Here is a 20,153-nt window from a genome sequence, read left to right as displayed (position 1 = left end):
TTTTGTTGTGTCTTTGATGTAAAAACAAACAACAATAACAACAACAAAACAAAAAACAAATCCTGCCATACTCAGGTAACAGAACCAATAATATTTTCAGCATTTTTTTAAATGTACATGAACTCAGCTTTTGCTCATGAACTCAGTAGGGGTGAAATCTGTTTCTGTAGATAGGGTCAAATCTAAACCTTTACACTATGAAAGCTTTCCTTTTAGTCTAAAGCACTCTAGTACTCTACTCTAGTTCAATACTAAACTAGTACTGAACCACTGTCTAAGCTATCATTAGCCTCTACATATACTTTATTGGAAGAACAACTTACAATGATAGTGAATAAGAACAGAAAGAAAGTTTGAAAGACAAAGTAAATATTAGGCCAATGAATCACAGAAAAGTCAGAACTACATCTGAGACAAAACAAAAATGAAAAACTGCTGTAACAAATTTTTGAATCACTTCTAATTAGGCTTTTTTTTTTTTTAACTGGACATAGAGACTTGAAAGTAGGACCACACACAGCTTGCAAATCCAGAATTGTCTTATTTATTGCTGATACACGAGAAGGGTATCCAGACCAGTATGCTACTAGATGAAGCATTAAAACACTTGTCAGCACAGTGTGTTGTGCTGGTCAAGCAATCATGAATGAAGTGAGGGAAACATTAATGTCTGTTGGTCCTCCGAAAATGCTGGCTGTGCTGCTGCCGCCGTGCTCCTGATTGCGCCGTCATGTCATGTCAAGCCTGGTTTTTAATCTCTGATGAGTCCAGGAGTTGGATCGCTATTAACTATAAGCAAGTCACCTCTTCTTTGTTTCCATGCTGACATATTTTATGGCTTGTATCTTGCTCACAGACTACAGTAAGAGTGATGGCTACCACTCAGCATTGACTTATTCACACAAAGCTGGACATTGGGTTACACAATATAAAGCAGGAAGAAATTACAACATTTTACTATCAGCTGTTATATAAGCTGTACAGAAGCATTATAAGGTCAATTTCATGATAGTAGGTGTGGACCTTCTGCATAGTTAGGGAGATTAAAGATGAAGAATTTTATAGGTAATCATGTCCATAGTGAACATCTCGTGTTACTGAGATTACAGCTGAAGAATACATCATTGTGGAGGATACTATTTGCTTTAGAGACCCTTATTCTATTGGTATTGTACTTGAGACCACTCCAGCGATTGCTCCATCCTGAGAACTTCTATTTCATCAGATAAAGGTTCTGCAGGAACTACATCTACTCAGAATTACATTCCTCCAGAGGTGAAGAACCCAGAACAAAGCTTATTTATTATTCAAGCCTTCAGAAGGTGGTTTAGATGGGTGCTGAGTAACACACAAGTTTCTGCTGAACATCTGTTGGGGATTAACCTCCATTCTAAACTAGCAAGCTAAAGAATTTAATGTAACATCAAGTGCCCAATGAGCAATCATGCAGTACACAAGGCCTAAAACATAGGCTGTACCTTATCTGAGAATCAAAGTTCAGATGTTTTTCTTTCATGATCTATAGGACTTCATTGGGTCCTGTTCCCAGGTGGGTAAAGAGGAGAGTTCCTCAGACAGCTCTTTCTTGATAGGCCATCCCCAGGCTGTAAAAAAAGGAGCCAGATTCCTATTCACCTGCTGAGAAAACTTCTGCACCCACAAATTCATCTTAGAAGGGTTGTCTTTTGGGATAGCAGACATTTTCTGGTAGTCAGAGAAGAGGTGAGTGAAGGGGTCCCAGCCAAACCCTTCCTGCAGCTGTGGGAGAAGAACAGTGTAAAAACAATGAACTTTTCATTTCATTGACATTATTTCTGTGTTACAAACAGTAGAGTGACCCTCCCACCCCTTGTTTCCCTAGTGTCTTTTGGATTTCATGTAAAGTTAGAAGAAGGCATCCAGCTTTCAGGCTTCAGAGCACAACTTAGAGTATTAGAGTACAGAAAAATACACCTTCCCATTACACTGGCTTGCAAGCACAAACAGAGATGAAAGATGCATTGGGAGGAGCTAGAAATGTCAGCAATCATCTATACAAGTTGTTGATTTGTGTGGAAGAAAGATTCTTGTGCAGCAAAAGGAGTATCAAAGAGGATGCTGACAGATAACCTGGACAGAAGGAAGACAGGAGAACAAGGCGTGATCAGAAAACAAGAAGGAGAGATTGTGAGCTGAGCATGAGTTTTGGCTAGGAATAAGAACACAGGAGTTTCAGATTAAAAAAAAAAATAGTCTTGTATGAGTAACAAATTTAAAGTAAAGAGGGAGAGGAAACCTATGTTGTTGCTCAAGATGAGGTTAATATGAAGAGCTGACTTGAAACAGCATGACAGGATACAGAATATCTACTGAATATCTTTAGTTCTTTACCAAGCCATGACTTGCATCTCACTTCCTGATACTAAATAGTTTGACACTAAAACATGTTCTACAAATCCACCATCATGCTGGAACAGCTAAGCAGGAGCAGACAGCATTTCTACATTAGGAAGTACAGGCAGACAGGTTATCTACCTCTCATAATCCCCTATTACCATGGAACCCCCTGGTGCTGAGACTAGCTATGGACTAGGCAATATCTTTAGCTTGATGATTTAGGCTCACTGATTTTCCACTCTGGAATGTGGAAAAATCAGGATCACTACTCCTTCAATAAATATTTTGTTATTCATAGAAGATGTGAGAGCTCCCAGACAAGGGGGCTGAGGGACATTCACCTCAAAACAGTCAGTAGCTTAAGTCATCATAATGGACTTTTTTTTTTTTGCCAGCTAACTCAATGTCCCACAGGAAATTTGCAGCAGATTAAAGGACCAATGATCATCCTTTTCCCACACCATATAATCAAACATAAATATATGCTATATAATTATACATATATAACACATATATTATATAACTATATATATATATAGTTATATATATAGTTATATATAACAAGCAGTTCCTGTTTCTCTCCTAGGGATAGAGATTAATATATTGTACTAAGTTCTGTTACCGAGCAGTTAAGCCCCAGTCTTTCAAAGGAAGGGTAACAGGAGATGCTAGCACTACACAATCTACGTCTGCGTCTCTTAAGTGCTTTCTGGACTTATGATGAATACGGATTGTAAACAAACACTGGCATGACACCTGGAGTCACCAGGCTAAAGACATCCTTCTGACACAGGGTTCACCAATTACTGAATCATAGAATATCCCGAGTTGGAAGGGACCCATAAGGATCATTAAGTCCAACTCCTGGCACTGCACAGGTCTATCCAAAAGTTTAGACCATGTGGCTAAGTGCACAGTCCAATCGCTTCTTAAATGCAGACAGGTTTGGTGCAGTGACTAATATACTCGCTTTTCCCAGTTACCTGCAGGTATGTCTCCAGAGCAGTCCATACGTTCCAGTCCTTTAGCTGAGCACCTTTCTTCAGATACTCTCTTATCCTTTCCTCCCGGCACTGTGACCTAAGTGCCCCATGTGCCTGATGCCTGGGAATCTCCAGCACCTTCTCATGCACATAGACAGACCAGAGATTGCAGGTGGCCTCTGTGGTATGAGGTGGAAACTCCCATGCTTGCTGCTGTTGATTGTGTCCCAGCTCATGGACAGGACCCCAAAGACCAGTAGTTTTCATGTGCTTCACATCTATCATCTCCTTCACTGAATCGATGTGGCACATGATGGGGTAGCCAGAATGCATCCAGCCTGCAAGAAAAACATAAGTACTTACCCCAGTGCCTCTTAAACATAAGTAACTGTATTTCTTTTTCATTTCTCCAGCACCTTTCCTCCATCTCACAAACCATGCTGTATTACAATTACATTACAAGCTGTATTCAATGGCTCTATGTCCAAGTGAAGGCTGGTGATGAGCGGTGTACCTCAGGGGTCTGTCCTGGGACCAGTAGTGTTCAATACCTTTATCAGCGACATAGACAGTGGGATCGAGTCCACCCTCAGCAAGTTCACAAAAGACACCAAGCTGAGTGGTATGGTTGATACAACAGAAGGAAGGGATGCCATCCAAAGGGACCTGGACAAGCTTGAGAAGTGGGATCATGTGAACCTAATGAGGTTCAATGAGTTCAAGCACAAGGTGCTGCACCTGCGCCAGGGCAGTCCCAGGCATGAGGACAGACTGGGAGAAGAACTCATTGAAACCAGCCCTGCAGAGAAGGACTTGGGGGTTCTGGTGGATGGAAAGCTCAACGTGAACCGTCAGTGCGTGCTTGCAGCCCAGAAGGCCAACTGCATCCTGGGCAGCATCAACAGAGGGGTGACCAGCAGGTCAAGGGAGGTGATTGTCCCCCTCTGCTCTACCCTTTTGAGGCCCTACCTGGAGTACTGCATCCAGGTGAGGGGCCCCCAGCACAAGAAGGATGTGGATCTGTTAGGGTGGGTCCAGAGGAGGGCCACAAAGATGATCAGAGGGCTGGAGCACCTCTCCTGTGAAGAAAGGCTGAGAGAGCTGAGGCTGATCTGCCTGGAGAAGAGAAGGCTCCGGAGTGAGGTTACCTCATTGTAACCTTTCAGTACTTGAAGGGCACTTAAAAAGAAAAATGGAGAGCAACTTTTTGCTCAATCAGATATTGACAGGATGAGGGGGAATGATTTTAAACTAAAAGAAAGGAGATTTAGATTAGAGGTTAGGAGGAAATTCTTCACTCAGAGGGTGGTGAGGCACTGGAATGGGTTGCCCAGAGAGGTTGTGGAGGCTCCATTCCTGGAGGTGTTCAAGACCAGGTTAGATGAGGTCCTGAGCAACCTAATCTAGCAGTGGTGTCCCGGCCTATTGCAGGGGCTTGGAACTAGATAATCTTTGAGGTCACTTCCAACCCGAAACATTCTATTATTCTAAGATTACCATAAGTGACTTTTTTTCCCTTTTCGTGAGATAAGGAAATACTACAAGCGTCACTGTATCAAAGAAGAGATAAAGACAGTACTATCAGTTAAGTACAGTTTCACCTACTTTCCCTTTTTATATGTAAGTGTACACTCACAGTTGGGCTGAGGATGAGATTTTCGGTTGAAGAAAGGTTCAGGTTTGGGGCAGACTTTCTTTCCTGACTCTTGCCCAGAATATCCCTGAATGCTTACAAACCAAGCACAGCTGATGCCTACCCAAACGTGCAATAACGTGATTCAGCACCCTGGCAGAGTTTGACCTTTCCTGTGTAGAGTGTGGATCCTGCATGTCTGCACTCCAGAAGTTAGCAGTGTAGACAAAATACATGGATGTCACAGTTTGCCATGCCTGAGGGCTGAAAAACTTGTCATGCTGAAGTCAGCTCTTAACCTCACAGAATAGCTGTTCTATAAATAATTTCCCAGTGTCATGCAAAGCAAGAATTTTGTACTGCAAGGGATTTTTCCCAAGTCTCCTTGGTGTTTTCATCCTTGACTTGTCCTTATTCTTAAAGATTCCCAAAGCTTCATAAAAGAATCATCTCCCCAAAATCAAACACCTATCGTAGAAGTGGATAAACAGCCCTTATTCTCACTACATACATGTAGGGAGCCTACACAGCTGGCTTTAACTGAACAATAAGCCTGTATAGTACTCTAGTGAGAGGACATGAATCACAACCCCCTTCCTGCAGAAACTATTTAAGATCTTGAGCTCCCCAATTTCTAATAAAAAGGATGCGTGTAATTAAAAGCCATAGGCATGCAAAAAATTCAGGTCCAGAAATGTGAGTGAAACCATTTACTCCACACAAAACAGGAGGGAATTTTGTGTTTGCAGCCAATGGTCTTTTTAATTGGCATTTGCTTAGCATAGCTGAACTTATCACTTCCAAAATGTGTAACAAATTATTCCCATGTGCCTTAGCAAAGGATTAGGACATCAGGGTTTGTGCCAAGACCCTGCCTCATTTTGGGATAATGAATTTCACCAACGTGATTTGAAAACCAATTGAAAAAATAGTATTACAAGGTTCTGAATTTATCATCTAGCTTGACTCATTCAAATACACTCAGTACACAACTTGAAAAGCTGCAGTCATGGAGTACCAGCTGCAAAACTACAAACTCATGGGCTTTAATGGTAGTATTGCTTCTCCTTCTCCACTGCCATCACATCAGGCACATCTTTTCCAACTAAGGTTTGCCCACAATAACCTTTGCACAGCCTGTCTCCAGCAGGTAGGTACACATGAGTATAACAATTATCACTGAATGTAAGCAAACAATCCTATAGCTGAGGCAGGAAAAAAAGCAGAAATTAGATCACTGTCTCCCAGCTGTACTGATTCAGCAGTATATTCAGGAATGAGAAAAAAGCCCTTGCAGTCACCAGCTCTGCCTCTTAACACATCCAGGCAGCTGAACAGCTGAGTGAGACAATGCTGGTTTAGACAGAGGGGCATCTGAAAGGGTCTATTTAATTTTTATAAGTACTGTCTTACTGTATTTTCATACTGTTTGAGTAGCTCACAATTATGCAAGGATCACGATCATTTGACCCTTTACATATGTTTCCAGTCCGGCTTTACTGAAGTGACTTTGCAGGAACAGATCTTGCTACTAGAGGCCACTTGCCTTGTAGCCACTTGAGAAATGCCGTTTGTCAGTGCACCTACCACACGAGATCTGGACATCTGCTACAATCCTCTCTGGCCTTGGGAACTTTGTTGGTATGGCTGCCAATTTGCTTATTGCCACCATGATCTCATTCCACAGGGTCAGCAGTGGTTCTGGGTTCTCCAAGTGGCGGATGCTGTCAGCTGGTACCGTCAGGATGAGATTCTCAGCTGCCAGTTCTGCCCAGGGAGCAGGGTAGTGCCGGATACTGGCTTTCCACTGGTTTTCACAGGTCTCCCCTGCATCAACACAGAAAATCAGTTAACCACAGCTCAAACTTTTGAGCACACTCCCAGAAGTCAAGCTGGAGAAACAGATCACAGTTGAGAAATTCTCTTGGAAAACAGTACATGGTAGTTGTGCGACTGCAGGTGGCTGTTAATTAGTTAATCCTCACCCTGTACTTGGGAAGCCTCAGGCTCCTATGGATGGGAGACAGATGGGAGCAAACTGGCATATACCAAAGTAGTTAGCATGGCAAGAACAAATCTCTGTTTTCCTTCTGAGAATAAGAAGCAGGCTTCTCCAGTCTCACTTGATGATCTTCCTTCCTCTTCTCCAATGGAATTTTTTCTCTGTCTAACAACACTGATTTCTGTTTAATTTCATAGAGGAACAAGATGTTGCATACCACAAGGAAAGAGAAACTGACAGAAAACATGGAAAATTCACCACAGAGATTTACCACACTAAAGCACACAGAATGCAAGATAAGCTTTGTTGTGACAGAACACTCCCATCAACACGTGGTTTTCACCAGAAATGACAATTTCAACCACTAAGAAATGTTGGTTTAGACAAACCCTGCCCTTTTTGTGACAGCTCCCTCACCTCCCTCATGTGAAAGCAGGCACAGAGTGAATATGTGAATTACCTGGAATCCCAGAGCAAGACAAACCAAGGAAACTGAGTCTAGACATTACTAAACACAGTCAGGTGCTCCTAAGTATGGCAGCATCTTTCATTTCAGTCACAGGGATAGCATCATGAGCAGCACTAAGAAAGGCACCAAGGTAAATAAACCTACCAAGCTTGAAGAAAGGAGCTCTGACTGCCCCTTCTACAGTGATGGGCACTTTCCCCAGGACGCTCCTTTCTGGTACTATGATGTAAATGAGGCCACCCCAGAGGCAGGAAACTGACTGTTTCTGGCAGGTAATATCACAGGTGCGTATTACCACTGGGGCTCGTTTCAGCTCTTCAGCATTAGAGAGGTCATCCGCATGACACCCAACCTGCACCTGGCAAACAGAAGGGTAGGTGATTTGTGAGCAGCTGGGTAAAATGCTTCAAGTACAACTTTGCCAACCAACTATAGCACCCTGAGCCCTCTGCTGTAGCGCTGTTCCTGCAGGGCACATGTGCAGAAACAGCTTTCTAACTCCAGAATTGTTCAAGTGTTCAGCCTGTGGTGGCCAGAAGCAGCAAAACAAATGGAAAAGAAAAAAGAAAAAAAAAAAAAAGAAAAAAAAAAAAGTTTAGTGCTGTCTCTATCTCGGACAGTCTCACAGCTCTGCTCCTATTTTTACCGGGGTCTGCTATATCCTTCATTGGCAGTTCACAGAATTGCAATTTTTTTTATTTATTTTTTTTTCACTGTACTTTACTTGTATTTATTTTTTCTTCACCCTGCACCAGCATCAAAGTCACATCCTATAACATATGAGGTGGAGAGGTGTGATCACTCCTGGGTTGTTTTATTGTGCCTCTTCCTCGGCCCTGATACAGTAAAACAGACAGAAAGTGGCTGCAAGATTATACGAAAATACCTGAGTTAATCTTGAGTTTCAGCTGCAGGAAGCTTACTGCAAAACATACCCAAGCAGGCGAGCTTTTGTCTGCTTTGTTCTTTGATGAGAACAGGATTCCAGTTAACTGGTTTATATCTGGATACATCTATGAGAGCAACAGTAGCAGCATTGTGGAAGTACATTAGGAGAGTTCTGGAAAGAGACAGAACTAAGTTTCGTGATTAGAAGAGCCCACCCAAGTACTTATTTGGGCCTAGAATCACCTTGATCAGTTCTCTCTGCACGGCAACAAAACAGGTACAGCAAGCAGTCTCCAGGCAGCAGCCACAATCAATTATCCTGCCAGCACACAGACGAGGAATGCAAGGAGTGGAAACAAGGTGAAAAATTATGACAATGCATGGAAAGTGCCACAGGGTGGCAGCAGAAGGAAAGGACTGACAAGGCCTAAGACCTCTATTCGAGTGCCCAGCTGACATTGTAAAAGCAGTAGCCAAACTAGTAAGGGCTCACCTGCAGACCAGCACCGACCAGCCGACAAGGCAATGTTATAACGGCTGTGTGACCCTCAGGGAGATAGAGTCCTGTACTCCTCCAGGCAGTCTTACCTAAAATGTGAGAGAACACAGATCTGAACAGTCAGAAACTCTTCAGCCTGATGTTATGGATTCTGGAGATTTCAAGCTGCAGTAAAAGAATCTTCTGCCCTTGTCTCTACACATGCACAATTGTCTCACATTTTATCCAATCTGTTGGAAATACAGCTTTAAAGGGAAAGGGTATTGGCATGAACAAGATCATCATACAATTAGCAAGCAAGCCCACCCAAACTTAAAATTCCAAGAATGACGAATGTACTTATTAATACTTGTAAAAAAAAATAAACAAAAAATAATAATTAAAAAAGAAACAACTCCTCCTCCACTCAGATCCTCTTACTCTCAGAGGTGCATGCTGTGGTGGTATTAGACATAGTTGAAGGTCATCAAACATCTCCTAAATAACAGACTGACAGTGACATCATATTTTTCCCAACTGACTAGTCAGCACAAGCTGGGGCCCACATGAATTCCCATTTCTAAGCTGACGGAAGTTATGAGAAAGCCTAGAGGACTGTCCTAGCCAAGGCATAAGATGGGTACCCTACCACACCACTAAAATTCAGCAAGCCTCTAGACAGCCTTCCCATGGAAATTAAAGCCTCCTCTGCCTAGGAGATTTCAGTAGACACTTCTGATACACACTGCAAAACTGATCCATCTCTACTGTACTGATCAGGCAAAATCCACTCATTGGTTCTGACAAAGTTTACTCAAGCATATTTCAGCACAAACAGCAAAAATCCTCAGAAGAGCTGGACCATCCTAAGGCTCCTCATTTACAACCTTCCCTGTCCTCCAAGAAATTTTGTCAGGCAAAACCTAATCCACGGAAAAATGTAAAATAGACATAATATCATAACTTTTCACCAATTCATCTCAATTTTGCTGAACGTACACCAATGGCATTTTTAAGATTGTTTAATCTCAAATCATGGGTTGCCAGCACTTTTCTTTTTTTATGTGGAATTACACAAATTCTGAACAGTCCCACTATTCAATTCAATGCTTTCAATCCAACCAACCCTAACAATTTTCCCCTTTTGCCCTGACTCATTAGTGTTACAACCAGTGAGCAATTATTCCACAACTCTTGTCTCTAAACTTCCTCTGTACTCAAGACATTGCCACTCCAGAACTGTCCTCTTTATCTCATTAGAATAGTTTGCAAACAACAACTCTCAATCATATTCAAATTCAAAAATTCAAGATTTATCTGTCCAGGGAAAAATACCTTACTAGTGAAATTACTTAAAGTCTAAATATATCAGTGCCAGGAATCTCAAAATTATATAGCTACAAAGCCTAACATTAGACAAATGATTCAGGACGTAATTACCAAATACCACAGCTTCAGTGATGGTGTCAGCCCATGAAGTTCCTGCTCACAGTCTCTTGTTTTCACCCCAAAACCACAACTTCACTCCATCAGCTCTGCTGATACAAGAAGTTGTGAGACCGCTACTACTCAGACTGAAATTACCTAGATAAAAAAATAAAACTTTTGTTCCTAACTCCTACCTTTTCACAGGATGGTCTCAAAGACGGCTCTGTCAGAACACTAGTGGGACAACAAATGGTAGAGCAGAGCCTGGAGTTCCTGAGGAACTTAAAGCTTTCTTGAGGAAGCCGTTGCACTGTGCAAGTACCCTCAGGAGCTTCTTTAGTTGGCTCTTCTCCAAGTGCCTGTGTACCAATTATGAGGATGCAAGACTTCCATGGCATGTTTCAGAGTGCTAAAATCAGTGCCAGCCATAAAAGGAGCCTGCCTGCCACTACACAGAGGCCAGCATCCCCACAAGCCCACAGTGAAACTGGACATCTGTCCTCATGTTCAGACATACACACAGAGGGCAAGTGCCTTGCTGATCCCAGCGCCAGCATGCCTCAAGAGGAAGGGAGATATGGTACTCACCTGGATTAGTGCCATCGATTTCCACGGTAACAGGAAGGGCACAGACCCCAGTGTCAGATTTCTGCACTAGGGCTGCACAGTCTGTCATGGTGTATGACAGCTCAGTTGCCATGCAGAGCAGGGCTGCCTCTTTGGACTTGCTCTTGACAGGCTTGTGCCTGCTGACGTGCGGGATCCCACTTTGGCGAAGTACTTTGGCCAGCATGCGGTGCAGCGAGGCATATGCGGGGCAGTCCTGGGCAGGGATGCGCAGAAAGGCAGCACAGTCTTGTGCCAGCCTTGGCAGCCAGTCTTTCAGGGGAGCTTTGAGATCCTCAGCCTTGTCTACATGGCTCTTGAAAAGAGAGAGTGCCTTGCGAAAGTGGTAGTGCTCCCCAAATGCTGTGGCTGGGAGCTTTGCTGCCTGGACACTCTGCCCCAGGATGCTCAGCCCAAAGCGGTTGAGGATTTTGTTGCCAGGATATTCTGCCACTGCAGCTTTGCTGCGGTTCTGGGAAGCCCAATACCAGGCTTGGCCTCCAATCAGTAGGCCACCCCCTTCTGCCACAAAAGCATGAATCGTCTCCACCTGTTTGTCACTGTAAGAAGGACAGCAGTATACGCTCATGTTGCCTGTCAGCTCTGATACCTGTGACTTCACCTCTTCCTCACTGAAGAGGCCACACAGTTTCTTCAGGCTGGCATCCACACCCACCAGCCCCTTTCTCCCAGCATCTAGCCAGCGGACAGCATTGAGCAGGAATTTGGCCATCTTTGGGGAGAAGAGCTGACTCTCATGGGTTGCCACCACAACACGGCCTCGGCCATAGCGTGCTGCAGCTAAGAGGCAGCGGTGCGAGCTGTCCAGGCAGAGCGGGAAGGAGAGTACACCATGCACCAGCAAGATGGAGGGTGTGCCCCCTGTCACCATATCCAGCTCTGACACACCATGCAGGAGAAAAGCAGAATCAAGGCCAAGATTGGCCTGGTGTCTGCAAAACCAAGAGAGGTTCAAGTTAGCCCCCATTCCAGAATCCTCTGCTTAAACAGCTGCCATGTCTGTCCCTGCCTCTTCTTCCTCTCTCACCCTAGTACATCATGTTGCCACTTCTTTCATTTTAAAAATAAAATAAATCCATCAATCTTTTTTTTTTTTCTTTTAAAGTTTCAGTTTTTGCAGTCAACCAAATCTGTAAGAATCTCAGCACTCATTTACAAATGAAGAGAAAGAAAAGTTTCCAGGCCTGTTACTTTGAAGAGCAGCTTGAAAATCCAAATGCGGGATCTCAAAAGTCAAAGGAGCTTTCGTATTTTTTAAGCAAGTCTTTTGCAAATTTAACCTGCAAATGATGGGGAAATCAGCATATCTCCTGTAGCAAAAACTTCCTCGAATTACTCCACCCTAAGTATCATAAACTGGACAAGCCCAAAAGATTTCTCTGTGTGTTCTGTTGAGAAGTGAAGAAAGGATAGATAGACCCCAAAAGAGAGACCCCAAAATTCCTACCAGTTATCCTCCACAGTATCTTTGTGGAGCTTTTACCATGTAAGGCTCTTGTATTTTTGCTATTTCCTTATAGCGGCTATATGACACTGTGGAGAAAGATATGTTCAATCGGTTGCAATTATGTAATTTTCTCCATTTGGGCAAGCACAATTTTTCTTTGACACCTGAAAAGAATCTGTTGTTACATGGCCATTGCAGCTAGCTCAGTTACAACAAAACATGCTGCCCTTGTGCACACCCATAGGACAGGAAACTGCACCTCTCTTCTGATTCTTACTTTACTGACACTGTGAAGTAAATGAAAGACTTTCTGGGATTTTTATTTCTGTCATTGCAACTTCCACTGCAGTGAGGTGAAACTGCCACACACAGGAAGCATAGCACCGCTCCTGCTCCACTGAGATCCCATGGCACTTTCCCTAACTGAGCAGAAAGTGGTGCTAGGCACAGTCCGGTATGCTCAATGGCAAAGGGAGGTGGAGGAAGACAGACGGGCAAAGTCCACGGCACTGCTGTCTGCTCTGTGATACAAGACACAACAGCTCAGAGTTTCGCAACCTGCGGCTCTGAGACCAAAAGGCCAAGCTAGAATCCCAAACTAACTTGAAGCACAGCAGGTTCCTGCTAACAGCCTGTGTCTCCTGGAGAAGGGAGGTGGCACCAGGCCTGCCTCCTCAGCTCAGCATCAGTCCAACGGTTTCACTTGCAAAAAGGAAATTTTTGCAGGTTAAGCAGGTTTAGCAGCTGTCAGGCAGAGCCCAGCCCAGAGTGCTGCTGAGGTGCTCCATCTCCAGTCTGGTTTTGAACTGTGTGAAAGTTGGCCTGAACATTCCACCCTGGGGGAAAGGATGGGATAGGAGCTGGGGAGTTCCACCTCCTTTCCCCAGCTTGCTGTGTGGTGCTCACAGGCACAGCTGGTCAGGGAGACAGCTCTACAACGTGGCTGCACTCATTTCTTGACCCTGAATGAATGTCCTAACCCACTCCCCTGGAAGCAAACTCATCATTCTTTCAGATTACAAACAGCAAGGAGATTCCCTCTTACATCTGAAGACTACAGCTGCATGCCACCCTGGCTATTAAAGAACCAGCATTCAAACATCTTCATCTCTTACCTCAAGGATCTTCTGTAAACATCTCATTTGCATAACTTGTTTAAATAGACAAAACAATTCAGATACTCACGGAACAGTTAAGGGGATCTTTGGAATTTTCTTGGCAACTTTGAAGATCCCTTTCTCTACAGGATTTCCTGTGAAGTACACACCGGCCACACTGGTCACCTGGTTCCCAGGGAATTCAAACAGCACCTTCTCCTTCCCATGTAGACTACCCCAGTACCAAGCCTGGCCTCCGATGAGCAGGCCTCCACCTTCCTTTACAAAGCAAACCACGTCTTTTGCCTGCATGCTGTCATAGGCATCCATACAGTACACCCCGTGGTGGGTGCTGAGCGCTACCCCAGCCTCTACTTTGATGCCAGCTCCGAGGAGCAGCTGGGAGAGGGAATCCAACCGGTGATGGGACCCAACCAGGGCCGCAGGGGAAGGCTTGAGCCACTCCACAGCTTTTATGAGGAACTGGGAAAACTTGGAGCTCTTCATGATTCCCTCGTGGGAAATAACCACCATCTTGCCTTTCCCATACCGTGAAACAGCGATCAGAACCTGCTTCTCAGCGCTCAGAAGCACAGGGTAGGCATCCTCTCCAACAAGCAGCAGCTCACAAGGAACAAAACCACCAGTGAAGTCCCATTCTCCAACACTGTCTACTAACAGCTCATAGGTAGCAGAGGGTTTCATCTTCAAGCCACTCTAATCTGATGGAGAGAAGAGCAACATTCTTCGCAGCATGGCTCAGCAACACAGAACTGCTAAACTGCTAAACGAAGTGACTGTTTTAACAAATTCTGCTGTGCATCAAAGAGGAGAACAAGGAAATAAGGATGAATACATTCCCATTGACAATTGGTTTGGAGAGGGAGAATGACAGAAACTCCAAGAAGTCTACTAGGAACTTGCCTGGTAGAAGTGGCTTACATGGAAGGTGACAGACAATAAAAAGACCTGATCAGCACAATACATGCCGTAATTCAAACATGCAGTTTCCAATTTTCTTCCCAATTGGGTATTTATAGAAATACACATGCCTACTGTGGCATAAGTTTCCAAAGATGCACTTTTTCTACCTGTTCAGACACTAAAAGCAAGAAGTATTAGGTGACGTGAAGAGGAAGAGGGTTGGTAGAAACAATAGAGACAATCAGTTCCCTGTCATAACTGACAGTTTAAGCCACATGGGACCTAGCAGAGCAGGTCTGGGCACAGGATTTTCATGCCCTAGTATTCTGTTCTAAACTGCCACAAGATACCAAGGAAATAATTTCCCTCTTTTGCAGCTTTGTTTTTCCCATCTTTGAAGTGAGGAGAATGGTACTGACCTTTGTTGCCAAAGCCTTTGAAGTCTATTGGGTGACACGTGCTATATTTAGCTTCCCTCAGGTCGAAAGTTTGGACTAGCTCTTCAGCAAAATCGTCTCCTGCTGAGCTGAGGCTTCTGTGACTGTGCAGACAGGAAGAGTTTTGAGGAGGAGAGTTTGACCAAGTCCCACCCACTTCGTGTTATTCCGAATTCACAAGGCTGACGAGCACTACGCCTATGATAAGAGAAGGTGTTGTTCTGGGGCAGACTTTGCCCTTTCCCAGGCAGCATCCCGTGCCAACATTGGTCTCTGTGGTCTTCACATACATTTCAGATTTGGCTACCCTGAAACCAAATCCTTGGCACACTAACACAGGAAAATAGAGAAGTTCTGGAGAAGCGGAATCCTTGACACAGATTTATTCGTCGTAAGCCCCGAGGTGCTCAAAAACTGCAAGCGGATCAAGAATGACAGCGCATTCCCCTTGCCCACCCTCTGGGCAAGCCTGGAAGCTCTGAGTTTTTCACATAAACTCTCCTAAGACTTGACTGCTGTTTTATATATGATTTCTGAGTGAAAGTTGCTGATTAACATTGCCCAGAAATTTAGTGTTTGTTTGCTAGCTTAGTCTGAATTCCAGCTTTGTTTCCCTGGGTTTGAATAAACACTACATTTAAAGGCAAATACTAGGTGATTTAGGTTGTTTGCCAGGAATCATGCAATGAAGCATTAAGACAGCCTGGGAAAATAATAGTCTCTTTCTGATGGCTTCTGTGGATTTTAAACTAATATAGCTATGTTGGTACACTGACTACGGCATAAGGGAGAGGAAAATCAGATGAATAGTCACTCAGTTTCAGTAACTGGTACTCCACCTGAGGACTACCCTCCAGGATTACAGTTTGAAGTAAATTCAGTAATAAAACAGCCCTTACTTCTTAGCACCCACTTTTGCTCTTATCACAAGATTTGGAAGCCAAAATCCTGGGCTCTGATCCCGCAAAAGGATGGGTACTTCCTGGCACTTAGCCAGAAAAAGATATGGCTGTCTTCTTGTTATGCAAACATAAACTCTATGTTTACAGGACACAATGACCACCACACAACAGAATTCCCAATTTCTATGTATTTACGATTTCTCCCTTAACATTGTATTAACCAGTTGACCGTGGAAAGAGGAACGAATTGTACTCATTAGACCCAGTGCAAACAACTACGGGCAAATCCCTCTTTCTAGACAGAGCAAGTAGAAGGTACAATAGGGACAGAGAACACGGAGGTCTAACAAGAATTAGAGGAACCTGTAGAAAACAGATGTGTGTCTGACATGTGAATGTGGAGGAAATAAAAATTGGCTCTGGCTACTGCAGAGGGAAGAGGAAGATCTTGACTACCATTTGCCTCCCTTGTTAACATGAAAATGCAAATTTTCCACAGCAATGCCTGGAATGAGTTAAAGACTCAATTCTTTGTCCTCAGTCCTGCCCCTTTCCACCTCTCACTTCCAGGCAGTTTCCTTTTCCTATAGAGCTGAGACTATTAGGAGTAGGGATTGGAGCATTTGTAAATCCTGTCAGATGACCAGTCCTAGGCTTTCTTCTCTCTGTGGAAAAGGAACAAAAATTACACAGAAAGGTATGGTGGGTTCATTAAATGCAGACTTAAGATTCCATCATCTTCTGTCCAAAAGCCATCACAGTCAGCACAGAGAATACCCAGGCAAAAGGGACATGGTGTGGAGGCAGGAAAACCGCTGGGTCCATTTAGGAAGACCTCTGGGAGACACATGACTAGGAGGGAGTTCTAAGGGTAAATATGGGAACAGACTTCATATCAAGTGCTCAGTCGCTGTGGAGCAAGTCCTTAATGGTTGCTGCAAAACCTGTCATGGGTAAAACGTAGGGTAATGTGCAGTATCTGAGAGGGGGAGGACAAAAGGCACAGGACAGTCACTGGAGGTAAATCACTTGTTAAGAACACAGGCAGCCTAAGTGAGAGAGAGACATGATTCTTAGCAATTTGGCTGCTGTTCCTAATCAGGGGGGACTCTTGCAGTTTCCACTCTTTCCTCTTTCAGCTTTACAGTCTAGCTGTCTGCACAACTATTCATCAAGTAAGCTGCAAGGTATGCATGTAGTAAGGAATTGGTGGGCTCTTGCTTTTTAACACGTTTATCAACAAAGTGAGCAAGGAGATGAATGCCAACATCTGGCATTTGCTGAAGAGACAAAAGTACTTATATCCATGATGTCTGTTCATCATCGACATTGGATTTTTATTTGATTTGATTTTGTGAGTACTGACTTAATTGGGAAAATGAGAAGAAGGAGACTAGGTACATTAATGACTAAACCATTAGCAGTCTGGGGCAGAGCTGGAGTAGATTCTGAGAAAAAAAAATCTCAGGCAGGCAAAACTATTCTGAGGACAGCTAAGAGACTTGCAAAGAAGAAGGGAGATGTGACCTTTCAAAATGCAGACGTTTAAAACTGAGCTAGTCACTGTGAGCTCTGTTTTCTACCAGTGGAGAAAAACATGCAGCTGGATGGAAAAAGCCATCTGCCCTGCTTTAAAACTTTTCTTTAGGGTGAAATGGATCACGCTATATAATCTAGTGACTGGATCTCTCCTAATTTTAAAGGGACCACAGGGCAACTAGCTCTAATGTAGTCCTTTCCAACTAGATGAAGCCAGTGTCACTGGTTCAAGGCCTATATGGAGAACTGAAATGACACTGGGCTCCAGAAATGCCTTTATATGAGTTTTGTCCCAGAATAGCTAACTTAGAACACAAATTTCATGCCTTGAGCAATGCCCTTTGGCACGCTGGACGAACACTCACAGCTGGAACTTTGAGATTCCACGTTCTGCCAGGTGACTGTAAGAAGCAGCTTTGAACCCAGAACAGGAGAATATCATAAGCCTCTTATGTCATTGTGGAGCAGGTCCTCAAAGGTCCTCCCAGACGTTTATCCAGCCAATCTTGAAATTATCGACTCAACTATTTCCTGCTCATCTACACTCCAAATTGCAATAAAAAAAGGCAAACATTATCTGCATCAGAAGTCCTTACCTCCACGGAGAGCCTACAACATGCATTCTCATTAGGCTGGGACAGAAACAAAGAAGAGTGACCAAAGAAACCAGGAGAATGTTGTCCTCATAGGCCCTGTAGAATGACCAGTACCATGGCAAGTCCCAGTATCCATATGGCAGCAGTGACCTGGAAGGGCACAATAACTTAAAAAAAAATAAAGGCAACAAGACACAGGAAGGATGATACATTTATGTCAACACTGTCAAAAAACAAAACAAAACAAACTAGAGGTCATAATCTGAAGTGTTTAGGAAAGCTGATGACATATAATACACATGAAGATTTATTTCTTCTCCATAAGATTGTCTGAGCTGTGTGACAATGCTCTTTTTAACAAGGGAAAAAAAAAAACCAAAAAAAAAAAAAACAAAACATATGATTTTTGCACTGTGTAGCATAAATGCAAACTTAACATACATGAAAACCAGAATGTACTTAAAAGTTCTGTGATATTCTTATAAAGAAAGCCAATATCTACCCTGCAAGACTAAGTGGGCACTACAGATGGCTTAAGCATACAAGTGAGAGCTTGGGCTGCTGCTAGGACTGTAACACGCTCAAGCTCTGCCCTGCCAGATGATCAAGAACTTGGTTTCTGACAGGCTATGAAAAACATTTAGAGCAAAACTGTGAGGCTGGTTCACTTCAGAATAGGCTCAAATTTGTGTTAATCTAAACATGGGGACAAAACCTCTCAGGACTGAACATCTCAGATATGTCCTGCATGTTTTTCCACCTTTTTCAATACCTTTTGAAAGCATAAGCACCATGAAACCACCAATAGGGTAGGCTAAAGCAGTAAGCCATGAAACGGAAAGATCAACTTAAGTGTAAGAAAGGTTGTAATGGAAAGCAATAAATCCAGGTGCAATGAACTGTATAGCTAGAACAGTACTGATACCGCAACAATGTTTTGTCTATTTCTGAGCAGAGCTGGCACAGCATCAAGACTCCCTCCAACACCTTCCTCCTTTCCCCCAACTCTGTGAAAGAGCAGTTGTGGTGGAGTTTAGCTGCCCAGCAGGGTAAAACCACCACAATGTTACATTAAAAAAGTCAAAGAAACAAAGCTTAGTAGGTCAAACGAAAATTGAGGAAGACAAGAAGTAGGTGAGGTTGTGAAATTAGTAACAACTCTTAAAATGACAAATAAAAGCTAAATAAAAATTTAACTTTTTATAAATTTTTATATATATTTTTTAAATTTAATAAAACAAAAGCTAAAAGCATCATCACAAAAATCCTCCAATAGCTTATACCTTCCCAAGGTGGCTGTTGATAAAAGCCATACAGAGAAAAAATGTAATCCATACAGACTGATGGAACCAGGTTAAGAAAGACAAGGCCAAGAAAGCAATGACTAAAGGAAGTTACTATTTTTTTAATAGTATTAAAATTATTAGAAAACAAATTGAAAAGAAATACAGTACAATTTTCAGCAAAGGTGTAGCAGAATCTATCAGGCAATTGCCACCTGTAATTAGTTATTGGTAGTATTTTCCTACAGAAAAAATCAACAGGGATTGCCTGTTCTTTCTGATGATATTAACATGCACGCATTAGGGCTACTCACTGTCTAACAGAATGCAAAGAAATAGAAACCCTTAGAGTCTAAACACACAGCTGAACAGCAATCTCAATTACTTTTTAAAGATAAGGAAAGAACAAAATGAAAGTATATATATAACATCTGCCTGTGTGTTTTTAAATAATTTTGCATTTGAAAATGTAATTACAATTTTAATTAAAATTGAATTTGACTAAATTCCTAAGAACTGAAAGTAGGCTCGTGGGCAATGACCAGTAAAGACACATGCCAGAGATGTTTATACAAAAAATGTCCTACTTACTCTTTTAAAATCTCTGTGATCCAAAAAGGCCAGCACGTATCACATAAATGAAATTCCCAAATAACATCAAGTATTTATGTGCAGAAGCACAGGAAAAGGAACCATAACCTTAATAGAAAATAACTTTGAAAATGAGAACTTAAACGAAAGTCCTATGGCCTGTAGTTTTAGAACCGTGCTGACATCTGCTGGTGAAAAACGAAAAGAACAGCTACAAATCTCAGAATTGCAAATACAGAGCCCTTTTCCAATCCTACAGTGGAGGGGTTGGATCTCATTTGCATGCCTGCTACATTATGCCTGTTCAGATTATTTCCCTTTAGATGCTACTAGGTTTTGAAGCAGGGGATGAGTGTAACACCAGAGTTCTTCATGTGAAAAGAGACCTGTGTCAAATGCTCTTTGGTGTGGACCATGCCAATCTACTGCTGTCTGCAGTAATGTGGTAAAGGA

General features: G+C 42.9%; 1 protein-coding gene across 3 annotated transcripts in view; it reads right to left on the bottom strand.

Annotated features, from left to right (window-relative positions):
- Positions 1–530: 530 nt before the first annotated feature.
- TCAF2 (TRPM8 channel associated factor 2) overlaps positions 531–20,153 on the bottom strand; it is a 24,120-nt gene continuing 4,497 nt past the window's right edge. Inside the window, exons 2-10 of one of the 3 annotated variants that reach the window (XM_082763942.1) lie at positions 17,827–17,976; positions 14,772–14,987; positions 13,517–14,150; positions 10,846–11,816; positions 8,845–8,939; positions 7,608–7,821; positions 6,580–6,819; positions 3,360–3,697; positions 531–1,758 (exon numbers count right to left, since the gene is read on the bottom strand). In XM_082763942.1, the coding sequence (XP_082620068.1) occupies positions 1,513–1,758; positions 3,360–3,697; positions 6,580–6,819; positions 7,608–7,821; positions 8,845–8,939; positions 10,846–11,816; positions 13,517–14,133 (2,721 nt within the window). In that variant the 5' untranslated portion in view covers positions 14,134–14,150; positions 14,772–14,987; positions 17,827–17,976 and the 3' untranslated portion in view covers positions 531–1,512. Of the gene's footprint in view, positions 1,759–3,359; positions 3,698–6,579; positions 6,820–7,607; positions 7,822–8,844; positions 8,940–10,845; positions 11,817–13,516; positions 14,151–14,771; positions 15,711–17,826; positions 17,977–20,153 lie in introns of those variants that run through there. The other 2 variants (XM_082763943.1, XM_082763941.1) reach the window with 2 other exon arrangements.

Source organism: Aythya marila, assembly GCF_965140915.1.
Source record: "Aythya marila genome assembly, chromosome: 1".
NCBI lineage: Eukaryota > Metazoa > Chordata > Aves > Anseriformes > Anatidae > Aythya > Aythya marila.
Note: the sequence above shows the minus strand (reverse complement) of the source record. Positions and strands in the feature narration are given on the sequence as shown.